The sequence below is a fragment of the Colias croceus genome, chromosome 6, assembly GCF_905220415.1.
Source record: "Colias croceus chromosome 6, ilColCroc2.1".
NCBI classification, from domain to species: Eukaryota; Metazoa; Arthropoda; class Insecta; order Lepidoptera; family Pieridae; genus Colias; species Colias croceus.
In genome coordinates, this window is record NC_059542.1 from 7222983 (window position 1) to 7246862 (window position 23880).

Genomic DNA, 23880 nt, shown 5'->3' on the forward strand with positions numbered 1-23880 from the left:
GTAATTTCTAAATAAATAATATTACCAAGGTATATAAGGAAAACATATTTTTTTGTTAGAATAATAATGATAATGTAATGATCTGGGAGTAACAAAAAAAAAGTAAAAATAAACTAGAGTGAAAATAATTTGGATCTTGAATAATAATTCTTATAAGGAAAATGTTCAAGAATACCAACGTTTGTGGTTTTAAAAAGTGTTTCCTGTAACAACTGATTAAGTGGAATTAGGAAATTACCGATGTCAAGTTCAATGATAAACATTTAACATAATATCCTTGTAAACTTAAGTCTTGTTCTCATATTATAATAATTGCGACGTTTGTATTCTTGGAATGATTTGCCATTATAGTTTTAATAGCGCATACAAATAAGGTTAGTTTATCAATGTTAGTGTTAATAGTATTAATCTAATAAATATGTCTAGTCCACTTGTCTAGCAGGGTGTCTGTCAGAGATAAACTTTTTACATTATAATGTATAAGTAACTTCATTTAAATATGGTGTTTTATAGCATACAATTGCATAAACAAACAGCTGAGCAAATGCATTCGTAAATTGTTTGTGCTTTTTCTTAATTTCTTTAATTTATGCAAAGAATTTTGGGTCTATAGTTGAATTATAGGTTTATAGGAATTAACATTTGAGACTATTAAAATTTCGTTTCCATAACATAGAATACGATTTGTTTCTCTTCGAAATCGTTCCTCTTGAATATTCGGAGCAGTGCGATGAAATTATGGATCGTGCCTTATTCATTTGCAGGAGTTATCTAACTTAATCCAGTTTAAACTTGACGCTCAGATAACCTAAAGCTAAATGACCTTGTCATAAACGAATCTATCACGACTATAAATTTGCTTTGTGAGATATTTCATGCAGATTGTAGAATCTTCATTTCCCGTAGAATGCTTCTTAATCTTTATTTAATTTGCTTCGTGACTGATTTTACTTTAAGCAAATCGTTATTTATTTCGCAAGCTTAGGTTTAATTGCGGCGATTCGTTTAGGTAATTCTTATATTTCTTTACGTAGATAAATAACAATTATTGGCTTTACTATATAAAACTATAAATATAGATAGCTATATATACTTAGTATATGTTTAATTGGCGTTAAAGGTTATCGAAAGATTTTCTGTGTTTTATTATAATTGCGAAGAACACGCCCTATTTCTTATCACCGGACTTCGACCGTCTCGTCTCCATGAGATTGTGATAAGTGACACCATGGGTGACGTCTATTTGTATATATTTTTTATGTTGTTATTATTTTTTCATGCATTTTATGTTTATCTTGAAGAGCTATAAGAATGTCTAACGACTGATTGAGAATTATATGACTGGTGCTTTTCAATGATTCATATTAATGTGATATAATACCAGGGAACGAAATGGAAAGTATGAAGATATTTCTTTGGCATCAGTCCACTAAGGGCCGGTGTAAACATGAGCTTATAGGAGTCGAGATGTTTCGATTTATTTCGCGACTGTCGCGTCAATTATAGGATAAAGATAAACAAATAAAATCATTGTTAAAACAAATCGATTGTATTTAAGCTGTGTTTTACATCTAGGTATGTGTAACATAGTTTGTCGGCGGTTACATAACATCTGCGATCCGTATGTTCCACTACCTATTGATTGTCGCGCTACTACAGTCACATTATCATAAAACTTCTATAAGAAAATCGTGTTCATGAAATTTACAACGTAAGAACTCGAAAAGCAAAAAGTTACATATCTGGGTAATTTTACTATTATATTCACGCAACTATACAATTTTATGACGTTATAGGTACAAAGCAAAAACTCACCATAATAATTAACGAATATAATATTATCAACGAAATCGAAGGTCTGACTTCATGTAAAATAATGGAATATGTTAAAAATAGGTAACTCTTTGTCTTTCAAATTATAGTTGCTGTGATTGGGGGCCGTTCATAAAATACGTTCGCATACAAGGGGGGGGAGGGGTTTTCGTGAGAGTGACAAGATGTGACAAGGGGGTACAGGGGGTCTACGGCAGCGTGACGTTCGCCGTTCATTAAAATTACTGAGTATTCGTTCTCTCGACTTTTTTTTCAATTTTGTAATGATAGAAGTCATTTATTTCGTATTAGTAAATATACCGATATTTAAATGTATATATATATATTTATTACAATAAATTGAAACTTGATATATTTATTTTTTTCAACATGAGCGCTAATATTTAAATTTTATTACAAAAAAAAAAAAAAAAATATTTTCTAATATCAAAATTTGTGTATTATCAATCAAAATTTATCATGTTTAGGGGGGGGGGGGGGGTCTTAGTTTTTGTGACTAAATATTTCCAGGGGGGCCACAGAAAGTGTGACACAGCGTGACAACCGGGGGGGGAGGGGGTCAAAAAACGTTAATTTTAGTGTGACGTATTTTATGAATGGCCCCTTGTCAGTGACCAAGATTTGAGAAAAATGAGGAACCTTCAACTTATTTAATTTACTAATAATAAAAGGGAATTCCAAAAGACTTAATGCAAGATCAACTTCTACAACATTTGTAAGATTAGTTAAACTCAAAAAACTCAAACTCAAACATTTATTTATTCAATTAGACTTCTTCGAGAAGCACTTTTGAAACGTCAATACATATTTTTAACATTTACCACCGATTCGGAAAGCAGTATCTATGGAGAAGAATCGGCAAGAAACTCCATAGTTGCTCTTTTAAATCATTTCAGTATTACAATTTAATTTTACAAAATATGTAAGTAACTGTACGTATATATCATAATATGCCAAAGAACTGTCCTGTGGTTTTTACGCGACAACCCTCCATGGGTTTTTATCTTCATTTTAAAACTACCGTCATAACGTTTACCCTAAAACCACGATTTCTCTATAGTCATGGGACGCATTCTTCCGCAACGCGACAAACGGTGCGCAACCCGGAGTCGCGTACACACCTCCTCCCAATCTAGCGCCGTACTCTAAAAATGAAGTCCCTCTGACGTCACTCGTTCCGGCCGCTGGTGGTATGCCCTCTATTGCTTCGGGTAAGTCAACATTTAATTATATTTATATTATATTTATGTATATTTTTTATGAGTACCTTTTGTAATAGAATAATAAATATTTAAATCCGTATGTCATTCATAACAATTAGATTCATAATCAGTGAGAAATAGGTAAATCCAACTGCAATTCATGCAGATAAAGTTGAATATATTATGATGCTTAGATTGTTAAAATTTATGGGATGGGATTTGCCAAACACATTTCAGGTCAGTTCGTTTCTGTATAGGATTGTGTATGCAGTTGGTTTTAATGAACAAAGAATGCTGTATTAAATGGCATATAACAATTATTAGAGTTGTAACAGTTCACTGTTTCGCTTCCGATTCGTAATGGATCGCTTTTGCGATATACACAGATAATAATGAATACGCAGATTATGTTTCACACTGACATTTGAAAACAAATTTTCAGTTTTTAAAACTTTAATGTATAGAAAATAGAGTTGCCCTTCAAAAGGCAAATACATATTATAAGACTTCTGGTGTATTCCTTAACATTTTTAAGAATTGTTTTTTTGGATATGTTTATACGGTTATCTTAGATAACCTATCTTCATTAATCAGCCCGCATTGCGTCCAAAATATGACGCTCCGGGACGTTATTGCTTTATATCAACGTCATGTTAATCATTTGTTGGGTTTATCTCATTATCTCTATTTGTTATGTCTATATCGCACATCATGCTAAATCCACATTAATTGAATATCCAAAAAACAAGAGATAATATTAATTATATACCTAATATAATATAACCTTACTCATGGTAATAAATTGAGCTTCATTATCATCATCATCTTATATTATTGTTTCCGCTGTATCTATGGTAAAGACCGTAATCCACTATGCTTTGCAGTTAAGTCAGTTTATGGTTAACTGTTTTTAATTCCAGTTTAGATCTGACCGGATTCTTTATAATGTATGATTAAATTACTAATTAATTTAGAAAAAAAAAATGTAGAAAAAATGCTTCAGATAACAATAACACAATTTTTTTTAAAATACAAAACTCGTCTCTTAATGGCGTCCATGACATGTTTAATTTTTAATATTTTTTTTATGACCATTTGTTTGAAATGATTATTAATTCTCACAGGTTCACCAATTAACGAAAAGATCATTGACGACCATCTCGCTGTGCAGGCGATCATCAGGAGTTATCAGGTGAACAATGTTTCTATTTGTAATTTTATTTATTGCACACATTATTTTTATTTGCAACCTTTTTTAAGTTAAACTTTTTATTCCCTGTCCAATATGAAAGTTGAAATATATTTTGTACATTATTTAATTAGTTTTGGATTATTAGAAATTACAATATTCACGTCTTGATACATTCACGTATGATTGCTTGAAAAAGACAATGTTTCAACACAATGGGTTGTTCAGCTATTTTTTTTAATTGTGGGGGGCAACCTTACTCATGGTAATACACAATAACAAATTGGTAACACATTATTAGATTGTTTGTCTGCGAGTATTTGGAGGAATTAGTTGTTGGTATTTATTGGCACTCTCGAGGGCGTTCAAATTGATCGACACGACCTAGCAATGCGAGTTCATTGAATACTTTCAACAATCAATAATATTTACATAGTCATATTGCGATACACACTAAAACGCTCTAAAGCCATTTTTAAAATCCCTTTTTCCGGTCACGTATTCCCTATTGCATTGACATTAACATGGTATTCATGAGATAATCGCTCTCATGCAAATCAGCCATTGTCCATGGCGTTGATCAATATTTTTTTACACTCCAGGAGTAAAAGTAGGAGGTGGGCTAAAACAATAAATTTTTCATTCGGTTCTTTATTTGTTCGTAAATCTATCGAAGTTTTGTTAACTAAAGTTTTAATGTTTCCCATTTTATGAAAACATCAAACGTGTCAACGAGCAATCCGCCGTATAGTCCTGAAATATAATTTCACCGGGGTTCCCCTTAATGCAATAATAATAAAGAATCCATTCAGAATATAGAGTCCATTTTATGTTATAAGAAATGCAATTTAAAATGTCCTAATTACATTTCTCTTTAAGTTCTTGATCCTGGTCCTGACAATTATATGGTCTATAATTATACGTAAGTGATAGAGATATTTTCATCTCTATAACGGAACTTTTAGCTTTTTTAAGACTATCTGGTAAACAGTGACTATCTTTTTGAATACCGTTAGCTACTCGAAGTCCTATACATTCCTAAATCCTAAGTGACAGGCGGCAAGGGAAATCCTCAGTATTCAGTCTTTCTACTCCAAAAAATGCCCCTATCCCATATATTACCAAGTGCTTCCGCGAAGGCGATTTAGTGTGTACGTTGGGTCGTGTCGTGGACTCGTGGGCTAACGTGTGGTGGCGGGTGCGTGGCAGGCTCGCGGGCACCTGGCGGCCGACGTGGACCCGCTGGGCATCAAGACGGCCAACCTGCCCCAACTGGGCATGCGGGCGCCCAACTCGGAACTCATCATGAGGAAATATTTCAATTTCGGTACGCAGCATACGCTCGCGAGTCACGAGTGGCTGGTGTTGCGGAATACTCGACACAGATATATCCAAACATTAAACGATTTACATGTTTTTCGCCCTTGTCGCTATGTGCCACCGTTGCAGCACTGTTATCGAATCAAAGCAATGGCGCGATTCAATGATAAGATAGACTTAAGTTTGAAGAAAGTGGACTGATAAAACTATGTCTGTTGTGCTTATTTACATTTTATTTAGAAATTCGAATGCAAAAATGTTAACTGTGACAAGTTTTTATGACTGCTAAACCGGATACGTTGGTGGAGCCAGTTTAATTAGTCGTTTTAATGAAAAGTTTTGTGCCTCGAGTATTTTGCAACACTACGAGTGACATGTCGCTGCCGTGCGTTTGAAAGCAATCACTTGCGATAACTGGGGTGCATATCGTATCGCTTTGTCGTCTTTGCCGATATTATTACATACATACACCTTTTTGGATTCAGAATTTGAAAATTACACTTTTTATAAATTTGAATTAGATTACATTCAAAAGCAGTGCACATTGCAACTTATATCGAAGGAATTTACAAATTCTGATATTCTGTCATTAACCACGCGATATGAACTATATTGCGTAATATTCTCAATTATTGGCTCATATAAATTTCTTGGTGATTGTTTTCAATATTATTTTAAATACTAATTTAACAAATAGTTTATGTAGAGTTATCGGTTGCGCTTGGTATTGAATAAGGTTTCAATATTAGTTAAAACCAATAAGTCTTATAGTACCTTGCATGTATGTGATAATATTAGCAGTATTTTCAAAAGATTTTTTTGCTGTAGTCTCCTCGTTTCAAAGTATAACAACCTGTGTAGAATAATACGATGGTAACAAATAATCAAATACCATTTTAAATTAACCTAATCTAGGAACGTTGTGTTTTATACTAACCACATTGTCATGCAATCATGTATCCATAGACCGACCTTTAAGAATTGCTAGTCTCAAATTATATTTATCCAAGATTTTAACTCGACGTCTCAATATTCCTCTTGATTATTATTATTTATTTATGATATATCCAGCCATTATGCCCTTAAATTAACTGGGATTGATGATACAAAATATTTTTACTTAATAAGCTTATGTTTCATTAACCGAACGGTTTTTTGGGAGATGGACACACGTTTCTAATAATATAGGCATTTGTACACTTATGTGTACAAATTTTTTTAGTGACTGTATACGTTTTAACGGACAATCTTGATAAAGTTCTTTTCAATACACTGATTTGGTGGTAAACATAAGAGCACCCCTTAAAACAATGTCCATGTAAATGTCTCTTACTATGTGGATATTGCGTAATGTTTTTCACTTTTCACTTATTGATTCATATAAATTATATGATGTTGATAAAAAATTAGATTAGATATTAGTAATAAAAACAATACTTACGTACTTGTCTCTTTCGATGTGTACTTTGCGTATATTTTCAAGTATAATTCATATAAATTATTGGTGCTTGAATTGGTAATTAGACATTTAATGATTGGCAATAAAACCAATGTCCATGCACATTGCACATGTCACTTCAATGTGTTTAACCAAATTAAACAAACAAATTATCCGAGGGTAGTCGCGCGGTCACCTCGTGGCGAATCTCGACCCGCTCGGCATTACGACCGGCGACCCGGTGTCGAGCGGCGACTGGCACGGCGGCCTGCGCGCGTTCGCCAACGAGGCGGTTATAAGGCAGCACGTGCGATTCGGTATGCCATGATACGGACGTCATTGCAATTGATCATTAAACTACCCGCTTTTGGTTTGGTTCAGAATTCAGATGACTGGCTAGGATTTTTGGGATGTGGGTAAAGGAAAATGAAATATGTATTGTATATGTGGTGGACAATTTGCGATTGTTTTGATTGAAAAGGTCTCCAGTAGTTAAAACGTGGTTTATTCATTATGTTATTAGATTGAATGTCCTTTTTGATTAGATCACTTTTTTGAGACTAGTTTAAATAAATTCAGACAGAAATGTTCAAAACAGAACATTTCTGTCGGAGAGTATAAAGGAAGGACACGTTATCTGAGCTTGATAATCTGGATATTACATGGTCAATGGTCATCCATTGATTGATCTACCCGATGCGGTTATTTTAATTTTCAATATGTAATTGCGTCTTTATTCTATTGGGAAATTGGAATACTAGGTTAATCCCTTATAAGCTTATTGCCAGTAGACTTTTTGTTGCTTACAATATTACTATACGGTGTATGGTTTATTGGTAAACTAGATATATTTCGGTGCCGGGTTTTCTTATATGCTGTTATTATTATTTTATGCACTTTTAATAATTAATAAGAAAGCTGGTGCTGCTATATAAAAGATTGCAAGGCTTTAGCTTCGATTTATACACATTTGCATGTGTATGATATTACACAGCCGGTATATAAATCTTCAGGGCTTTTTATAGCAGTATATTTTTTACATTTTTTTTAAATGCACATAAAATGTTAATAACATTAAAAGAAATTACAAAGGCAATATGAAACTTGAGACTAGCTTTTTTATTTTCGGTCTTATCATTTAACTACTACTATATTCAGCTCATGTTTTGTGATTGTCTTTACATTAGAATTTAAATTAACATTTAGCATTCATTAAATTATAATGCAGTGTTTAACCATATTCCTTTACTAGCCTAATATTTATTAGGCTACCATTTGGGACAATTATAATTACAAATTTCATGTTTATTTCATATTTGTATTGTACAATTTAAAGTGTTATGTTAATAATAATACTTGAACAATGTACGGGGACGTGTCCTATCTTTAAAGTTTCCTTATTCAATGTGTTTTAAATATGTGACATTCTAGTACATTAAATTTAAAGTTAGTTTATTGTATGTGTTAATTAGATTCTTGCGTTTCGGTGACGTACGTTAAGTGATACTTTTATTATGCAAATTAAGTCATGTCATTGTAATGGACGAACTATAAATATAATTTGTATAAATACTCATAAACTGGAAAATAAATATCCTATATAAACATAGCGGTGATATATGTAGGAAATTATGTTTTATATATTGTACTATGATTCTTTTTGATGAAAAAGCATCAATCATGTATCAGGTATCATTTTCAGATATGTTGTCTTATCGGCTTCATCACTCTTCCTATATTTAATGATATTCACATGAAAACGGCATTCAACGACATTCAAATATTAAGCATACGGACACAATACAAACTACACTCAAAGAAGAATGAGTCCAAAAACCTTGTAAAACTTATTTTTGTCAACGTCTTCAAACAGGAGGAATATTTGGTTCTGCAATTCTGATTATTGATTTATTCGTCGAACAAAAGAGATTTTTATGCTTCCATGTTCATCAATATTATTAAACATTTTTATTTCTTATGATTTTTTTTAAATATTATTTTATATTCCATAATTAGTTAATACCTACATCATGTAACAAAACAATAACATACAATTCCGTTATTTATTTATCCATCATTTTAAGCTTTTTATCTATTATTTTTGAAACGAGGTCCACTTCACCACTCTTTCGATAACGTTCTTTTATTAAACCAAAGTATCAACCTAAAAAAACAGATCCGGGGACACCATATAGCAAAACTCGACCCATTGGATATAGCAAACTTCAATACAGCTGATAAAAACCCCCGGGAGGTGATACACAGCAGCTACAGGTTTGGTAAGGAGACTAGAACCTGCATTGCACCTTAGCCGCTCCACAAGAGACGTAGTTATGGCGACAGAATGACAACCAAACTATTTTTATACTCTACTCTCAATTAAATGGGGACCACATGTGTATTGCATAAAAAAGTCTTGTCTTGTATTATTAATTTCAAGAAGAATATACACATATTTTTTTTGCATCTTGTAATCGGTTTCCTTCAAACCTAATAACAACACCAGAAAAGCTAAAACACAATGGCCTTTATTTTATTTTGAGTAGTATAAAATATGTACATTTTATTTTCATTTTCGAGTACCTATATTTCTAACCTAAGGTTTGGTTATGTAATGCTTGAGCGCTGTAACTACAAATACGTAAACGTGATACAATGCACAAGAAAACGGTGGCACGCCATTACTATTATTATGTATATATTCATGTACACCATATGCATGTACCTATATATTATATCGGATAGAACTTGGTTTGTAACAAGCATGATATTTCACTTTAATGTTTATGTATATTGTGAAAACTATGCATGATTATCTATTATTTAAGTACTTGTTTATATTTTTTTACATATACGTATTTACGACCATTTGGGTATGTCTATTTATGAATTCAATTGTTTGTGTACTCGATTGAAACTATGGCAGGGATTTGTGAAGTGACCTTGGTGTTTTATATTTAGTTTTCTCGCTTCTGGATCGACTCCAACTGATTTCGGACACTATCATTTCAAGGTGGAATACAAAAGTGAAAATGTAAAATTCGTTTTGCGTCACATCCTTATCATAATATGTTTATTGGTTTATTGTGATTTAACGTTGAGCTTGGGACGGCTAGGAAAAATAGATGTCAATGGTAATCGAATTAGGTCTATTATGTAATGCTCTGAGAAATGCTAGTAAAGGGATATGATTACTGCACTTATAAATCTGCTTTTATGTGTGCTTTCTTATTTTCTGTCTCAGTGTTAAAATTGGTACAAAGCTTTATAATAGTTATATAATTCTGTTCTTGGTTATCTAATGTCTTACAAAATTGTTTAACGATTGAGGTTCCTACTCTTATATATCACTATAAATTTTAGATGAAGCCGACATGGACAGAGTTTTTAAACTGCCTTCCACGACATTTATTGGTGAAAAAGAAAAGGCCTTGCCGTTGAGGTAATGTATAAGGAAATATATCCTTGAGTACATGTTACTTATCTTTTGAACAATCATCAATTACCATGTAAATAATTGGCAAATGGTTAATAGTTAGTCTACAGCAACATTGTAATTACAACATACAGCTACGTTTCTAGCAAAATACTTTAAGCTGTTGAAATAAAACCAATCATAAATAATATATTTTGTCACGACTCTATAAATCACTCAAACGGTAACTAAAACAGCCCAGTAATTTTTTCGTTCTACATCCACATTAATTAATCTAAATTCTAAATGGCATTTGTTCTTTATAACGTCAAAATATGCCGTAAATGTCGACAGCCACTCTACACCTCATGTTTCTTATTCCACTCCAGAGAGATCCTGAACCGCTTGGAGCAGGCGTATTGCAACAACATCGGTATCGAGTTTATGTTCATAAACTCGTTGGAGCAATGCAACTGGATCCGGCAGCGTATGGAGCCGCCGAATGTCACCAAGATGAGCCCCGACCAGAAGAGGCTAATCTTGGCCCGTCTCACTAGATCCGCTGGGTGAGAATTTACATTGTTTCCTTTTATTTGGTGCTCAAATGACACTGCTAATCTATACTAATATTGTAAAGCTAAAGATTAGCGCGTTCAAACAAACTGTGTTTGTTTGAACGCGCTAATCTCAGAAACTACAGGTCTGATTTTAAAAATTCTTTCGGTGTTAAATAGCCCATTTATCGAGGAAAGCTATAGGCGCTTAGACGCTTAGACCAACAGGAGCGGAGTAATGCGGATGAAACCGCGGAGCACACAATGACGATATTATATTAGGAGAAATTATTCATCACTTGAATAAATTGTATGAATTTTATAAAAAAAAATAATGTGTGCGTGTACTTGTGTACACACGTAAGAAGTGAAACTTCTTAATAATCTTATTTTTCCAAAAATATATACCTATATGCAACTTTACAGAAATACGTCGAATCACGCGTGGTAGGGATAAGAAAAAAATGGCGCGTAAATATATAAATATAAATATACTAAATATACTAAGACTGTTAAAAAAAATGTAATGTAAGCAAAACTAAATTTATTATTGGCCATGAAAACAGTAAAATTTCTTGGACTAATGCTATAACTTAAACAAGTATTGTTGTAATAAACACTTATATCAATGTAATTGTTCCAATAAATAATCATAAATAGATTCTGTAAACAATATTGCATGATAATTATAATATTTCTTGTTTTATGTAATTGTTTTATTTGTATTCTTTAATAAAACAATAAAAAACAATAAATAAATAAAGCAGGATTTTCCTTTCAAATATTTCCTAATTTATGTAGATTAGTAGAAGTATAATCTCGTAAAACGCTAATAAAACCTTCTTTTATAGATTTGAGAACTTCCTGGCCAAGAAATGGTCATCCGAGAAGCGGTTCGGTCTTGAGGGTTGTGAAATCTTGATTCCCGCCATGAAGCAAGTTATTGACGTGTCCACCAAACTTGGTGTCGAGTCTATTATCATGGGAATGCCACATAGAGGTATAATTATACTAGCTTACCGCCCGCGGCTTCGCCCGCTTTCTCTAAAACGATTTGAGATTTAAACTATCCTATCTCTCAAGTTGGATCGAACTGCACATGGTGTGCGTATTTTATTGTAATCGGGTAAGTGGTTTAGGAGTCCATTGAGGACAAACATTGTGACACGAGATTTATATATATTAAGATTTAGTCTTAGAAAATAAATAAATGCAAAATGAATTATATTGAAAAGAAAAGTGTAGTCCCGTGTCCCCTCTAGTGGGGTATGGGGAAGATGCGTTACGTATTTCTTTCACTAATCGATGTTTTTACGGACAAGTTGGTGATCAGCCTTCTGTGTCCTGCAAGACCAGAAGCAAATAGAATTGAGAACATTAGAGACAATTGATAATATACAGTTACATTTTTTATGATTTATTTCGACAGATTAGATTTATCACATAATTAATATGCGTCAACAAATTATTATCATGGGTGACAGTTATCACTAAATATAATTGCATACCCAGTATGATTCAGCACAAACCGGTATTTCTCCAGTTTGATACTTATTAAGCTGTTTGTTATCTCTACGCAAGAACAATAGCAATTTCAGTATACTAAATTTAAACAAACACATTGTTTATTCATCATTTCACATCCATACTAATATTATAAATGCGAAAGTAACTCTGTCTGTCTGTTACTCAATCACGCCTTAACTACTGAACCAATTTGCATTAAATTTGGTATAGAGATATTTTGATACCCGAGAAAGGACATAGGCTACTTTTTACCCCGGGACATAGGATAGGTTTTATCCTGGAAATCCCACGGGAACTGGAACTATGCGGGTTTTTCTTTGACTGCGCGGACGAAGCCGCGGGTGGAAAGCTAGTCATTAATAAATCATTATTTAAATTTCCATTCGGAATTTATAGTGTTGATTGCAAGCAACAAGAAAAATGTGCAATAAATTGATACAATATCAATAATTTATTGCCCATCAGTAAAGAAAGTGGAGTACAAAGTAAAGTCAACAAGTGTATATTCACATACAGGTAAATTAGCTTGGAGAAATTTTTGCGTTTGTAGTAGTGTATGGTCAGCAAATAAAATAAAACAACATTTTATTTTTAGTTTTTATTATATATATATTATATATATATATGGGATTTTAAATTAAACTATATGTGTTTCTCCTCTGAAAAAGATGAGACTTTAATTTAATATTTGCACATTTAACATACGTATAATTTTTACAAAATGAACATGATTTTACGAAATGACAATGTTACTAAAATGAAAAATTTACTAACCTGAAAAAGAAACGACATTTAAAATTTAATTCTTTAGTTTGAGAAGTCAAAGGCTTGCCTCGACCATGTTTTAACACTGGAGCCATTTTGAATTAACAATATAAAGTTACAACACTTACACACAAATTAAACACTTCAACAAATATTATAACAATAATAACAAATAATAACAACAATCAACAAATACAAAAGGAGATTGCCCAAGTGACTATGGCACTTGGTATCGCAATCAAACTTATTGTGTCAAGATGAAATATAGCTCAATTTAAAGCTTTTAGAAACGATTAAAGTTTTTATATAAATAAGCCGCAGTTCGCGACAATAAAAATAAAACAATAGTTTTATTCAACACTTCAAAAAAATACTTTATCGAGTTTAAACTAACGATGAACGTTAAGTTTTACATTTATTACATAGGTAATATTTTAATTTACAAGACAAATGTGAAAAGTAAATCGTAATAAACATTAGGTAGTACCTATTTCAAAATAAATTACGTCGAACATTGCGTCGAACACATTCATTCAAGGTTTTTTTTCAAATAGAAACTATGACATAAGACGCAGGACGCTTGCAAGAGAGATAGATATATGTGTCAAAACAAAAACTTTTACTTTTATTTCTATTTATTTGGTATAATTACGACTTAATAGTGATAAATATGATCATTATAAATACAAATAGGAATTAACAATATCACGAACACGTGACACAATTAGTATTTTACCGATTCCATACGTGGTCATACGTGTTTCAAAACACAAACTTTTAATATTATTTCAATCTATCCGGTATAATTAAGACTTAATAGTGATACATATGATCATTATAAATAGGTACAAATAGGAATTAACAATATCACGAATACGTGGCACAACTCAAATTTTACCGATACCACCCGTGGTCATTCTCCTTTATCAATTAAACTACGTACATAATAATTATAATTTTTGAATGAAATGTGTGCTTTATGTTCTAACGGTACCAAACAACTGCATTTGGCACCTGCGGACAGCGTAAACTGGTTTATTCTGGTTTTGTGCGTGTTTCCACTTTCCACTATCAAGTGACGATTTATTTATTTGTTTTGTTTCGTAATTATTATGGTCAAATATTAATTATGAAACAAACTATAATGGACACGATATTTTATTGTTTCACGGTAGTCGCCTTGTTGTTTGCTCAAGGACGTGAAATTGAATGATATATTTTTTTTATAAAGTCAAAACCATTTTCTTTCAAATTAAAAGTTGTTTTTATTGAAAACAAAGTGTTGCTAGGAATAAGTATAAAATTAAATAGTAATGTTAGGATATCGAAACATTTTTGTATAGGCCAGAACGATATAGTGGAAACGCGCTCTAAGATCTGAGTAATATACACACCACTACATATGCAAAAATTTCTCCAAGCTAATTTACCTGTACTATATAGCTATATTATCAGTACCTGTTGCACTTGTACCCATGACACCTAAATAAATATCATGTTGAAATTTCTCTGTAACTTATACTGATGGGTGGACCATTTTGCCATTTTGTATTATAAATAATTACTTATTTTACTTTTGTTTGTTTCTTGGAGCCAAATAAAGGTATGTCTAATGTCTTTGCCTATTTATGTATGTGTATTGTTCTTCTAGGACGTCTCAATGTTTTGGCTAACGTCTGCCGTAAGCCACTTCACCAGCTGTTCACACAGTTCGCCGGTCTAGAAGCCGAGGATGACGTAAGTTGTACTTGATTTTGTGTATCACCATGTATATATCGCGAATACATTGTTATTGTTACATAAATAAAATAATTTATTGGACGATAACGTTTTTATATGCAATTATATCTTATCTATTTGCATACAATAAATGTCTTGGGAGAGGCGAGTTTTTACCGGATTACGTATGTTTCTTGAAAAATCTTATGCAATGTTGAATTGAATGGCCAAAATTTTGCTTAAATTACTCTTTTTAAATTCCTTTCAACAAGATGAATTGCAGCTTATGACAATGGAATGTAAAATCACTCCATATGCGGCATTTAGCCGAATCATGAACTATAAACAAATAATAAATCTCTATTGAGCTATTCAGTACTATATATTCAGCTCTTGAGAATTCAATGTTCACGGATTTACTACTATATCTAGTCGAATTCATCCTATACAATGTATTTCCAAGCATTTAATGCGATTTTACCCATCCTATTCATGTTTCAGGGTTCCGGTGACGTCAAATACCATTTGGGCACGTACATCGAGCGTCTCAACCGTGTGACGAACAAGAACATTCGTCTCGCTGTGTGCGCTAACCCATCTCACTTGGAGGCTGTAGACCCGGTGGTGCAGGGCAAGACGAGGGCGGAACAGTTCTACAGGGGAGATAATGAGGGCAAGAAGGTATGTATGGCATTTGGGTAAAAGAAAGGGCTGTTAATTTCCTTAATGAGTTAAAGCGGTAGATTGTGGGTGATAAAAATTAATAGCAAAAAATAAACTGTTCTGTTGAAAGTTTGAATTTGAATTATTCAGTAGCAAATTATTTTCCCCGTTAGAAAAGAAAATGCGATCAAAGCGATGCAAAACGACAACAATAATAACAATCTAAACACAATATTTTCTAATTGCTTCAAAATGTTAATTTTCACTCAATTATTTATGATAAAATTATGATAATAACACAAATAACACAGTTTCATATTTTATTATTTATTACTTATTAATTTTTAAAAATGTAATCTATCTTTACAATACGTCGATTAATTCCATTCTAGGTAATGTCCATCCTCCTCCACGGAGACGCCGCCTTCGCGGGCCAGGGCGTGGTATTCGAGACCATGCACTTGTCAGACCTCCCAGCGTACACAACACACGGAACTATCCACATTGTAGTCAACAACCAGATCGGATTCACCACGGACCCTAGGCACTCGCGTTCCTCTGCTTATTGTACCGGTAAGTGGTTGTTTTAGGAATTATCAAAATATATTTGTTTATATTTAACTATTACCAAAGAGTGTATAAATATGTTATAAATTATGTACTTGCTTAATTGTATTAATACATCAAAACTATTTTTAAGGTAATGTTGTTGTTGAGTATGTTTTGTAGGAAAAACAAACTTTATAAAATTAATCAAGATTCTTGATGACTACATAAACTACATTAGATCATTATTAGTTCGTAAAATAGGCTACACTATCAGCAAGCGTCGAAACCGGCTCTAATTCTTATGTCAACTGCTTAATCTTTCCACCTTATTGACGAATAGATTACAAACTTTATTTGCTGGAACATGCTAAATAGTATCTAATAAATGGAATATATAAAAATGTTTTTCACATTATGCTAATCGACCTTAATTTATTTTTCATAGATAGGTAGATGAGATGTTTTTAAAGTTATATATTTGTTCTACACCCTCAAAATTGACAATATGAAAGTTATGTATTTGCCTGACTCACTCCCTCGCAGGATTTCATCTTTGCGTAGGAGTGAAAGAGCGGAAAAATGCTTATAAATGATTATTGTCGTAAAATAATTCACTCTTGTTTGTGTTCAACCTTTCTGTCAGTTTGAAATGGCATTGCCCGGTACCCCTGAGTAAAATCATGGCAGGACTAAGTTAGCTAGTATTTTTTTAATCTCACACATTCCTCGATTTCAATACAGATTGATAACCTTTCTCTCCGTTGGAAATGGCATCGCCCGGTGCCCTCAAGTAATATCTAGGCAGATCAAAAAATGTCACGTTAGCTAGTATTTTTTCAATATCCAACTTTGATACATATTAATACTAGCTTTCCGCCCGCGGCTTCGCCCGCTTTGTGTAAAATGTAATAAATTATATACTAAAACCTTCCTCTTGAATCACTCTATCTAGTTAAAAAAAAACCGCATCAAAATCCCTTGCATAGTTTTAAAGATTTAAGCATACAAAGGGACATAGGGTGCATAGGGTAGTGATTACGCAGACGCACAATAAAGTTTGCTAAGTCAGTTATTTTTAAATTCAATTATAATACACATTAAATGTTTTGACAGACGTGGCGCGCGTAGTGAACGCGCCCATATTCCACGTGAACAGCGACAACCCGGAGGCGGTGATGCACGTGTGCAACGTGGCGGCGGAGTGGCGCGCGACCTTCCACAAGGACGTGGTGATCGACATCGTGTCCTACCGCCGCAACGGGCACAACGAGGTCGACGAGCCCATGTTCACGCAGCCGCTCATGTACCAGAAGATACGGAACACTAAGCCCGGTGCGAGATAGAAATAAATTAAGAATTGGTAGTAGAAATGAAGATTAAGTCGATTCAGTAGCAATTATTGTAGTATATAGAGGGATACATTTATAAACTTTAAAAAAGTATTCAAACAGAGATGCAGACAAAGTTAAGTAAGAAGTAATTATTAGTGATATCAATAAAATTCATGTTACGTTTGAATCAAATTTAAAACACACTATGAGAATTGCCTTAATATGAACCAAATAAAGGCAGATCTCATGTGGTGCATGGGAATTGCCAGCTTTGAATAAAAAACAACAAAATTGCTTCAATCTATTAAAATTTTAGTAAACATTACGGTATATCTTCTTTTCCAGCTCCTATGTTATTTTCTGACAGATAATTTTATTTATATTTTTTTTTGTTCAGTTCTTGAAATTTACGCTGACCAACTGATCACCGAGGGCGTTGTGACCGCTGAGGAAGTGAAGGATGTAAAAGACAAATATGAGAAGATCTGTGAAGACGCGTACAACCAGGCGAAACAGGAGACCCACATCAAGTACAAGGACTGGCTCGACTCACCCTGGTCTGGATTCTTCGAGGGCAAGGACCCACTGAAGGTAACAATTGTTTAAAATATGCTGATTTATTTATTGTCGGCTTATTTATGTTCTATTCTTCTATTATGTTCTTTATTTATGTTCTAAAAGAAATTTATTGTATCATATAAGTCATTACTGTTAATTTTTCATACTTTTGCTGTTTAATGAGATGTATGGTACACAATACAATCATAATATTATATTCAAACTAAATTCTGATTAAAACAAAGCTCAACGCAACGTTACCATGGTTTAGAATCAGTTACACACATGCAGGCATTAATAAAAATTACATAGATATATAGTTCTCTACTAATTTTGGCAGATGTCCCCAACCGGCGTGGTCGAAGAGACCCTAGTGCACATCGGCAAGCGTTTCTCCAGCCCCCCTCCCAACGCGGCCGAGTTCGAGATCCACAAGGGTCTGTTACGTATCCTCAAGTCGCGTATGGAGATGGTCGAGAAGCGTACAGTGGACTGGGCTCTCGCTGAGGCTATGGCGTTCGGTTCATTGTTGAAAGAGGGTATCCATGTGAGACTGTCCGGAGAGGACGTTGAGAGAGGCACGTTTTCGCACAGGTGTGTATTATTTTTAATTTTATGAAATTTCCAATAGTTATGTGGTTATTATCAGTAGAGATGATTTTAGATTTGCTATCAATTTAAATTGCAAGACAGCAATTTATATTTTTTGATGTCGAACATCTTTAATGAAATAAGGTTTAATATCTAGGCAAGAAATAAGGTTTAAGTTCAGAAGTGTAATAAATTTGTTTAATAAAGAGCCCTGTTTATTTCGCAGACATCACGTGCTTCACCACCAGAAGGTAGACAAGGCTACCTACTGCCCATTGGCGCATCTCTACCCCGACCAAGCTCCATACACCGTGTGCAACAGTTCTCTATCTGAATATGGTAAGATTTGCAAAAGAAAAAAAGGTTCATGTATAAATAAATAAATCTATACCCGGCGCGGCCTAAGATGATCCCTATGACAGTTCGTCTTAGTGATTGCTCGTATGATGGATCGTGTCGATACTTTACTATTTTATAGGCAAAGGCGTGGTTTGCATTCTGCCACCTCGGTAAACATGTTTTTACAAATATTATAAAATGAATTTTTAACGTCTATTATGTAAAACGAAACGGTAAGTAAAAAAAACGAAAGTTTTCCAAAACATAAAAATACACTTTATCATTTGGATAAAATGGAATCCCCCATTTAATTTTTCTAAAAAACTTATATTATCATAGGTAAGTAAATTAACGCGAACGGTAATTATTAATTAAGTATGCTGCGATCTTCTGTTCCATTCAATAGTGAATGAACTTAGCTTAGCTTAAGCATGGAAAAAATGTGAACTCGTTTCCATTATCGAAATTTGTTTATCGATACTTTCCGCACTAGTCGATAAATGCCAACGATGTAAGTTTTGAAGAACGAAACGTAAAGTCAGATTGATATAATTTCTCGTAAATGATAAGAATTGTTATAATTCCAACGGAATATCATTGTAATAAGATAAAGCTACGTAAAAATTAATAAATGCCATTTTTAGACGCCTCCAATACGTTTCTAATTTAATGGTGACGCCATTACAAGTTTGTCTCTTGAGAATAACTGTCAGTGTCATAGGGATCATCTTAGGCCGCGCCGGGTATAATAAGTCGAAAATTTCAAAATGAAAATACTAATAATGCAAAACACAAAACAAAAAAAAAAATACATTAAAATAAATATGTAGTATCTTACCGGGCTTCGCTCTCACATTTAATTAAAATTCCCATGGGTCGTTCTGACGTTCATTCCCATACACAAAGATCATACCGTAGAATCGCTCCATCGCGACGCGTCGCGAGACGTGAAAAAAAGAATGACAAACAAACGAACAATTACACTTTTCGATTCGAGCTTGCAAACTTCTTCCTGATTATCATGCATAATAATTATTATTCACTAGCGGTTCGCCTCGGCTTCCCCCGTGGTATATATTTACGTTCTCTCTCCATAAGAACCATCCTCGTACTTCAAGGAATATAATAAAAAGAGAATTATCGATATCGGTTCAGCCGTTCACACGTGCCGTGACAACGCGAAACGGGTTTCATTTTTAGATAATATATAGGTATATAGATTAACTTGACCTGTATTAAACATGTCTGTCGTTGCTCACAGGTGTGCTCGGCTTCGAAGTGGGGTACTCAGTGACGAACCCGAACGCGCTGGTGCTGTGGGAGGCGCAGTTCGGCGACTTCAACAACGTGGCGCAGTGCATCATCGACCAGTTCATATCCAGCGGCCAGGCCAAGTGGGTGCGCCAGTCCGGCATCGTGCTGCTGCAGCCGCACGGCATGGAGGGCATGGTGGGTGGATAAACATTGAGATATACATAATATTATGGAGACGACACCGCCCACATCACTTATGTTCAGCTCAACATACGCCATATGGCGTAACTGCACGCTCATTTTTTATTTGTTTGAAAGTGAAACGCATCAAATAAGCCTTCGTGTGTGTTACGATATTGCACAAATAATACGGAAAAGTGCAAAGGAATAACTTTCATCGGTAAGTACCTAACTAGATAATAATTTTTAAAACTTAGAGCAAAAAAATAGCGCACAGATTTTGTTCGTGGTGTCTCCTCCTAATAATGTGAATAAATACATTTTTAATAAATAAATCGTTTATTTATAAATAATAAAAAATACGTGTGGCACTCGGGGACTGCCGCGGTAAAGCTATTGCATAGCATGCCTTCAAGCCACACCTCCGTGCCTGTCGGAGTGGGGAGCGTGAGGTTTTTCGTTACGCAATTTCTGGATTCGGTCCCCGCGCTCAAGGCCCGCGATTGAAGCTATGCAATAGCTTAATAAATAAAAATCGTTTATTTGGAAACCATATGTAAGTACAAATAATCAACTAGGAATATATCTGTGCTAGAGACGAAAAGAGATATTTTTAAGTAAATATTGTATATAAAGATGTTAAAATACAGAATTACAGCATGTTTAGCCGTCATTTAACAGCATGCAAATTAATTAAAATATGTATTATAATATTATACATTTTTTGGAGTGGAGAATGCATTTACGCATAAACTAGGCACTCGGAAAGATCATCGGGTTAACGGACTCCCATTGTAAACAGTTGACATCTAAAATTTATACATTCAAATAGACTTCCTGCAGAAGCGCTTTTCAATCGATTTAACAGATAATTTAATATTTATCACCGCAGTTAATGTACCTAATTTTTATTGAATGATAGGGACCTGAACACTCTTCCGCCCGCCTGGAGCGCTTCCTGCAGATGAGTTCTGACGACCCTGACTACATGCCACCAGAAAGCCCCGATTATGAAGGTATAAATTTAATTTGTAAAACTTTTTATGCTTTTTATTTGTGTCTACAATGATCGAAACTCATTCATTTGTAATATTCACCCCACTTCGTATTTTTAGTAATTAAATCTTTACGATTGCATCAGTATTTATTATTGTTCTGATAATCTTTTACTTAAATGCATGCGGATTTGCAGATAGATTATAGTCTGAAACAGCTTGTACCTAGTTAATTATAAAAAACGACATAATTCCACATACAATAATATCCGTATCCCTTGTGTTAGTGCGCCAACTCCACGACTGCAACTGGATAGTGGCGAACTGCTCGACGCCCGCGTCGCTGTTCCACATCCTGCGGCGGCAGATCGCGCTGCCGTTCCGCAAGCCGCTCATACTGATGACGCCCAAGTCGCTGCTGCGCCACCCCGAGTGCAAGTCCTCCTTCGACGAGATGGCCGAAGGCACGGCGTTTAGGAGGTAACGACGCATACACACATGTAGACAATACAACTTCAATGTGAACTTGGCACTAAACACACTAAATACAATAAAAAATAATAATCGAACTGCTACACACACGTACCTAGGCATCACAACGTTTAACGTAGGCAACACAATTGCTACGCACTCGTAGGCAACAGAACTTCTACACACATGTGGGCAATACAAGTGCTACGAACACGTAGGCAACACAACGTTTACTCACTCGTAGGCAATACAACTGCTATAAGACATAAAGCAATACAAATGCTACGCACACGTAGGCAACACAACTTCTACACACTCGTAGGCAACACAAATGCTACGTGCACGTAGGCAATACAACTGCTACACACGCATACGCAACACAACTTCTGCATACACGTAGACAGCACAGTTGCTACGCATTCGTAGGCAAAACAAGTGCTACGCACACGTAGACAACAACTTCTGCACACACATAAGTAATAGAACTTCAATTGATCGGATTTAGCAATGTACACATATGGCCAGCTATATTGCCACTTTTAATAAATTAGAAGGTAATAAACGCAGTGTTTTATAGAAATAATTTAATCCATCTTCAATTTTCAAATAAATACCAAGTTTAGCGATTTCTGTGTCTTTTGAAACACACCATGCAATGATATTATATATAGAAACAAGAGGTAGATACGTTACCAACGCACCAAAACGTAAACCGTGAATTGGTCCTAATTGGGACCAGTGGAATCAGTCAGATTGTGACTTGTGACAGCGAACGCACATGCTGATATAAACGTTAAAATTATCAATAATGCCTTCTTGTGTGTTCAGAAAGTGCACAAATTACGATAGTAAAATAAAGAAAGATAGAGGGATATCATATCACAGGTAAATGTATTAAAATATTATAATTTTAGAGCAAAAATAACAATTTGCAATTATTAATGAATGACACTTGCTTGACACTTGTATTGAAATAATGAAAGGGATAAAACATTGCTTCAATCACTAGTGTGACAAAGCTAGCGCACACTGTGTTCAAAGATTATCATGTAGATACGATTATTGAAAATAGAACGGTTATTTTATTAATTTCGATTTGGGTAAATACTTGATAATTTTTATATTTAAATCCACACAGTGCATGTAATTAACAAATATATCTATTTATTATATACAATGAAATCGTGATGGCAAAAATGTTTGTTTGCAAAAATGATGTTGAATATACGTATACATAAAAGAAAAGATTATCGCTACTGACGAAAAATGCTATTTGCTTTTCTGTAAATAGCTATTGAACATAAATTTTATTTGTGTTTTAGATAAAAAAAGGCTTATACTTCATCCTTTCTTTTATTTCATACTTTTTTTCATCTAGGCACCACTATTATTATATCCTACAAGTTGGAGTGATGACCTTGTACGGGTTCCGGGAACTGCCTTGAAACGAATAGCGTAAGATCGGTCCGTATGGAGTTCTATAAGGAGGACTATGCTCAGCAGTTGGTGTTTATCGGGTGAAATGATGATGACCGAAAACGAACACCACAGCTAGTAATAAATGCTTAATACAGTTATATCTCCAAAAAAGTTTTTTTCATTTTAATAAAACTTCATAATAATAATTAAATAGTAAATGAAATTGTCACATTTGTTTACGTGTGCAGGAAACGAAACATCTATAACATTGAACCTTCTGTGTCGTTAGTCTATGCCAATTGCCATGGCAACTATTTGTTTATTTATATTTAATTGGTGAATTCTTATGACTTTTGCTTACACCTGCGCGGAAGTGACAAACTATCTTTGTCTTTTTTGTTTATATCATTTTATTATAGCCATCTCTCTTATACAGTCTGTCAATGTAATAAATTAAGTAAAATGAAACTTGTATTTGTGTGTGCCTGACACTGCATATGAAGCATTTTTTTTGGATATATTGTGAGTATATAACGTATCTATACATAAAATATCATTGACACCATGT

At 33.9% G+C, this 23880-nt stretch overlaps 1 protein-coding gene across 3 annotated transcripts in view; it reads left to right on the top strand.

Annotated features, from left to right (window-relative positions):
* The window catches only part of LOC123692888 (2-oxoglutarate dehydrogenase, mitochondrial), a 31742-nt gene that overhangs the window by 2269 nt on the left and 5593 nt on the right, over window positions 1–23880 (top strand). Inside the window, exons 4-19 of one of the 3 annotated variants that reach the window (XM_045637734.1) lie at window positions 2894–3044; window positions 4160–4227; window positions 5434–5551; window positions 10346–10424; window positions 10787–10963; window positions 11803–11951; window positions 14895–14980; window positions 15464–15643; window positions 16018–16198; window positions 17288–17506; window positions 17903–18096; window positions 18404–18657; window positions 18881–18993; window positions 20255–20442; window positions 21350–21443; window positions 21710–21902. In XM_045637734.1, the coding sequence (XP_045493690.1) occupies window positions 2894–3044; window positions 4160–4227; window positions 5434–5551; window positions 10346–10424; window positions 10787–10963; window positions 11803–11951; window positions 14895–14980; window positions 15464–15643; window positions 16018–16198; window positions 17288–17506; window positions 17903–18096; window positions 18404–18657; window positions 18881–18993; window positions 20255–20442; window positions 21350–21443; window positions 21710–21902 (2444 nt within the window). Of the gene's footprint in view, window positions 1–2893; window positions 3045–4159; window positions 4228–5433; window positions 5552–7166; window positions 7300–9158; window positions 9262–10345; window positions 10425–10786; window positions 10964–11802; window positions 11952–14894; window positions 14981–15463; window positions 15644–16017; window positions 16199–17287; window positions 17507–17902; window positions 18097–18403; window positions 18658–18880; window positions 18994–20254; window positions 20443–21349; window positions 21444–21709; window positions 21903–23880 lie in introns of all 3 variants that reach the window. The other 2 variants (XM_045637733.1, XM_045637735.1) reach the window with 2 other exon arrangements.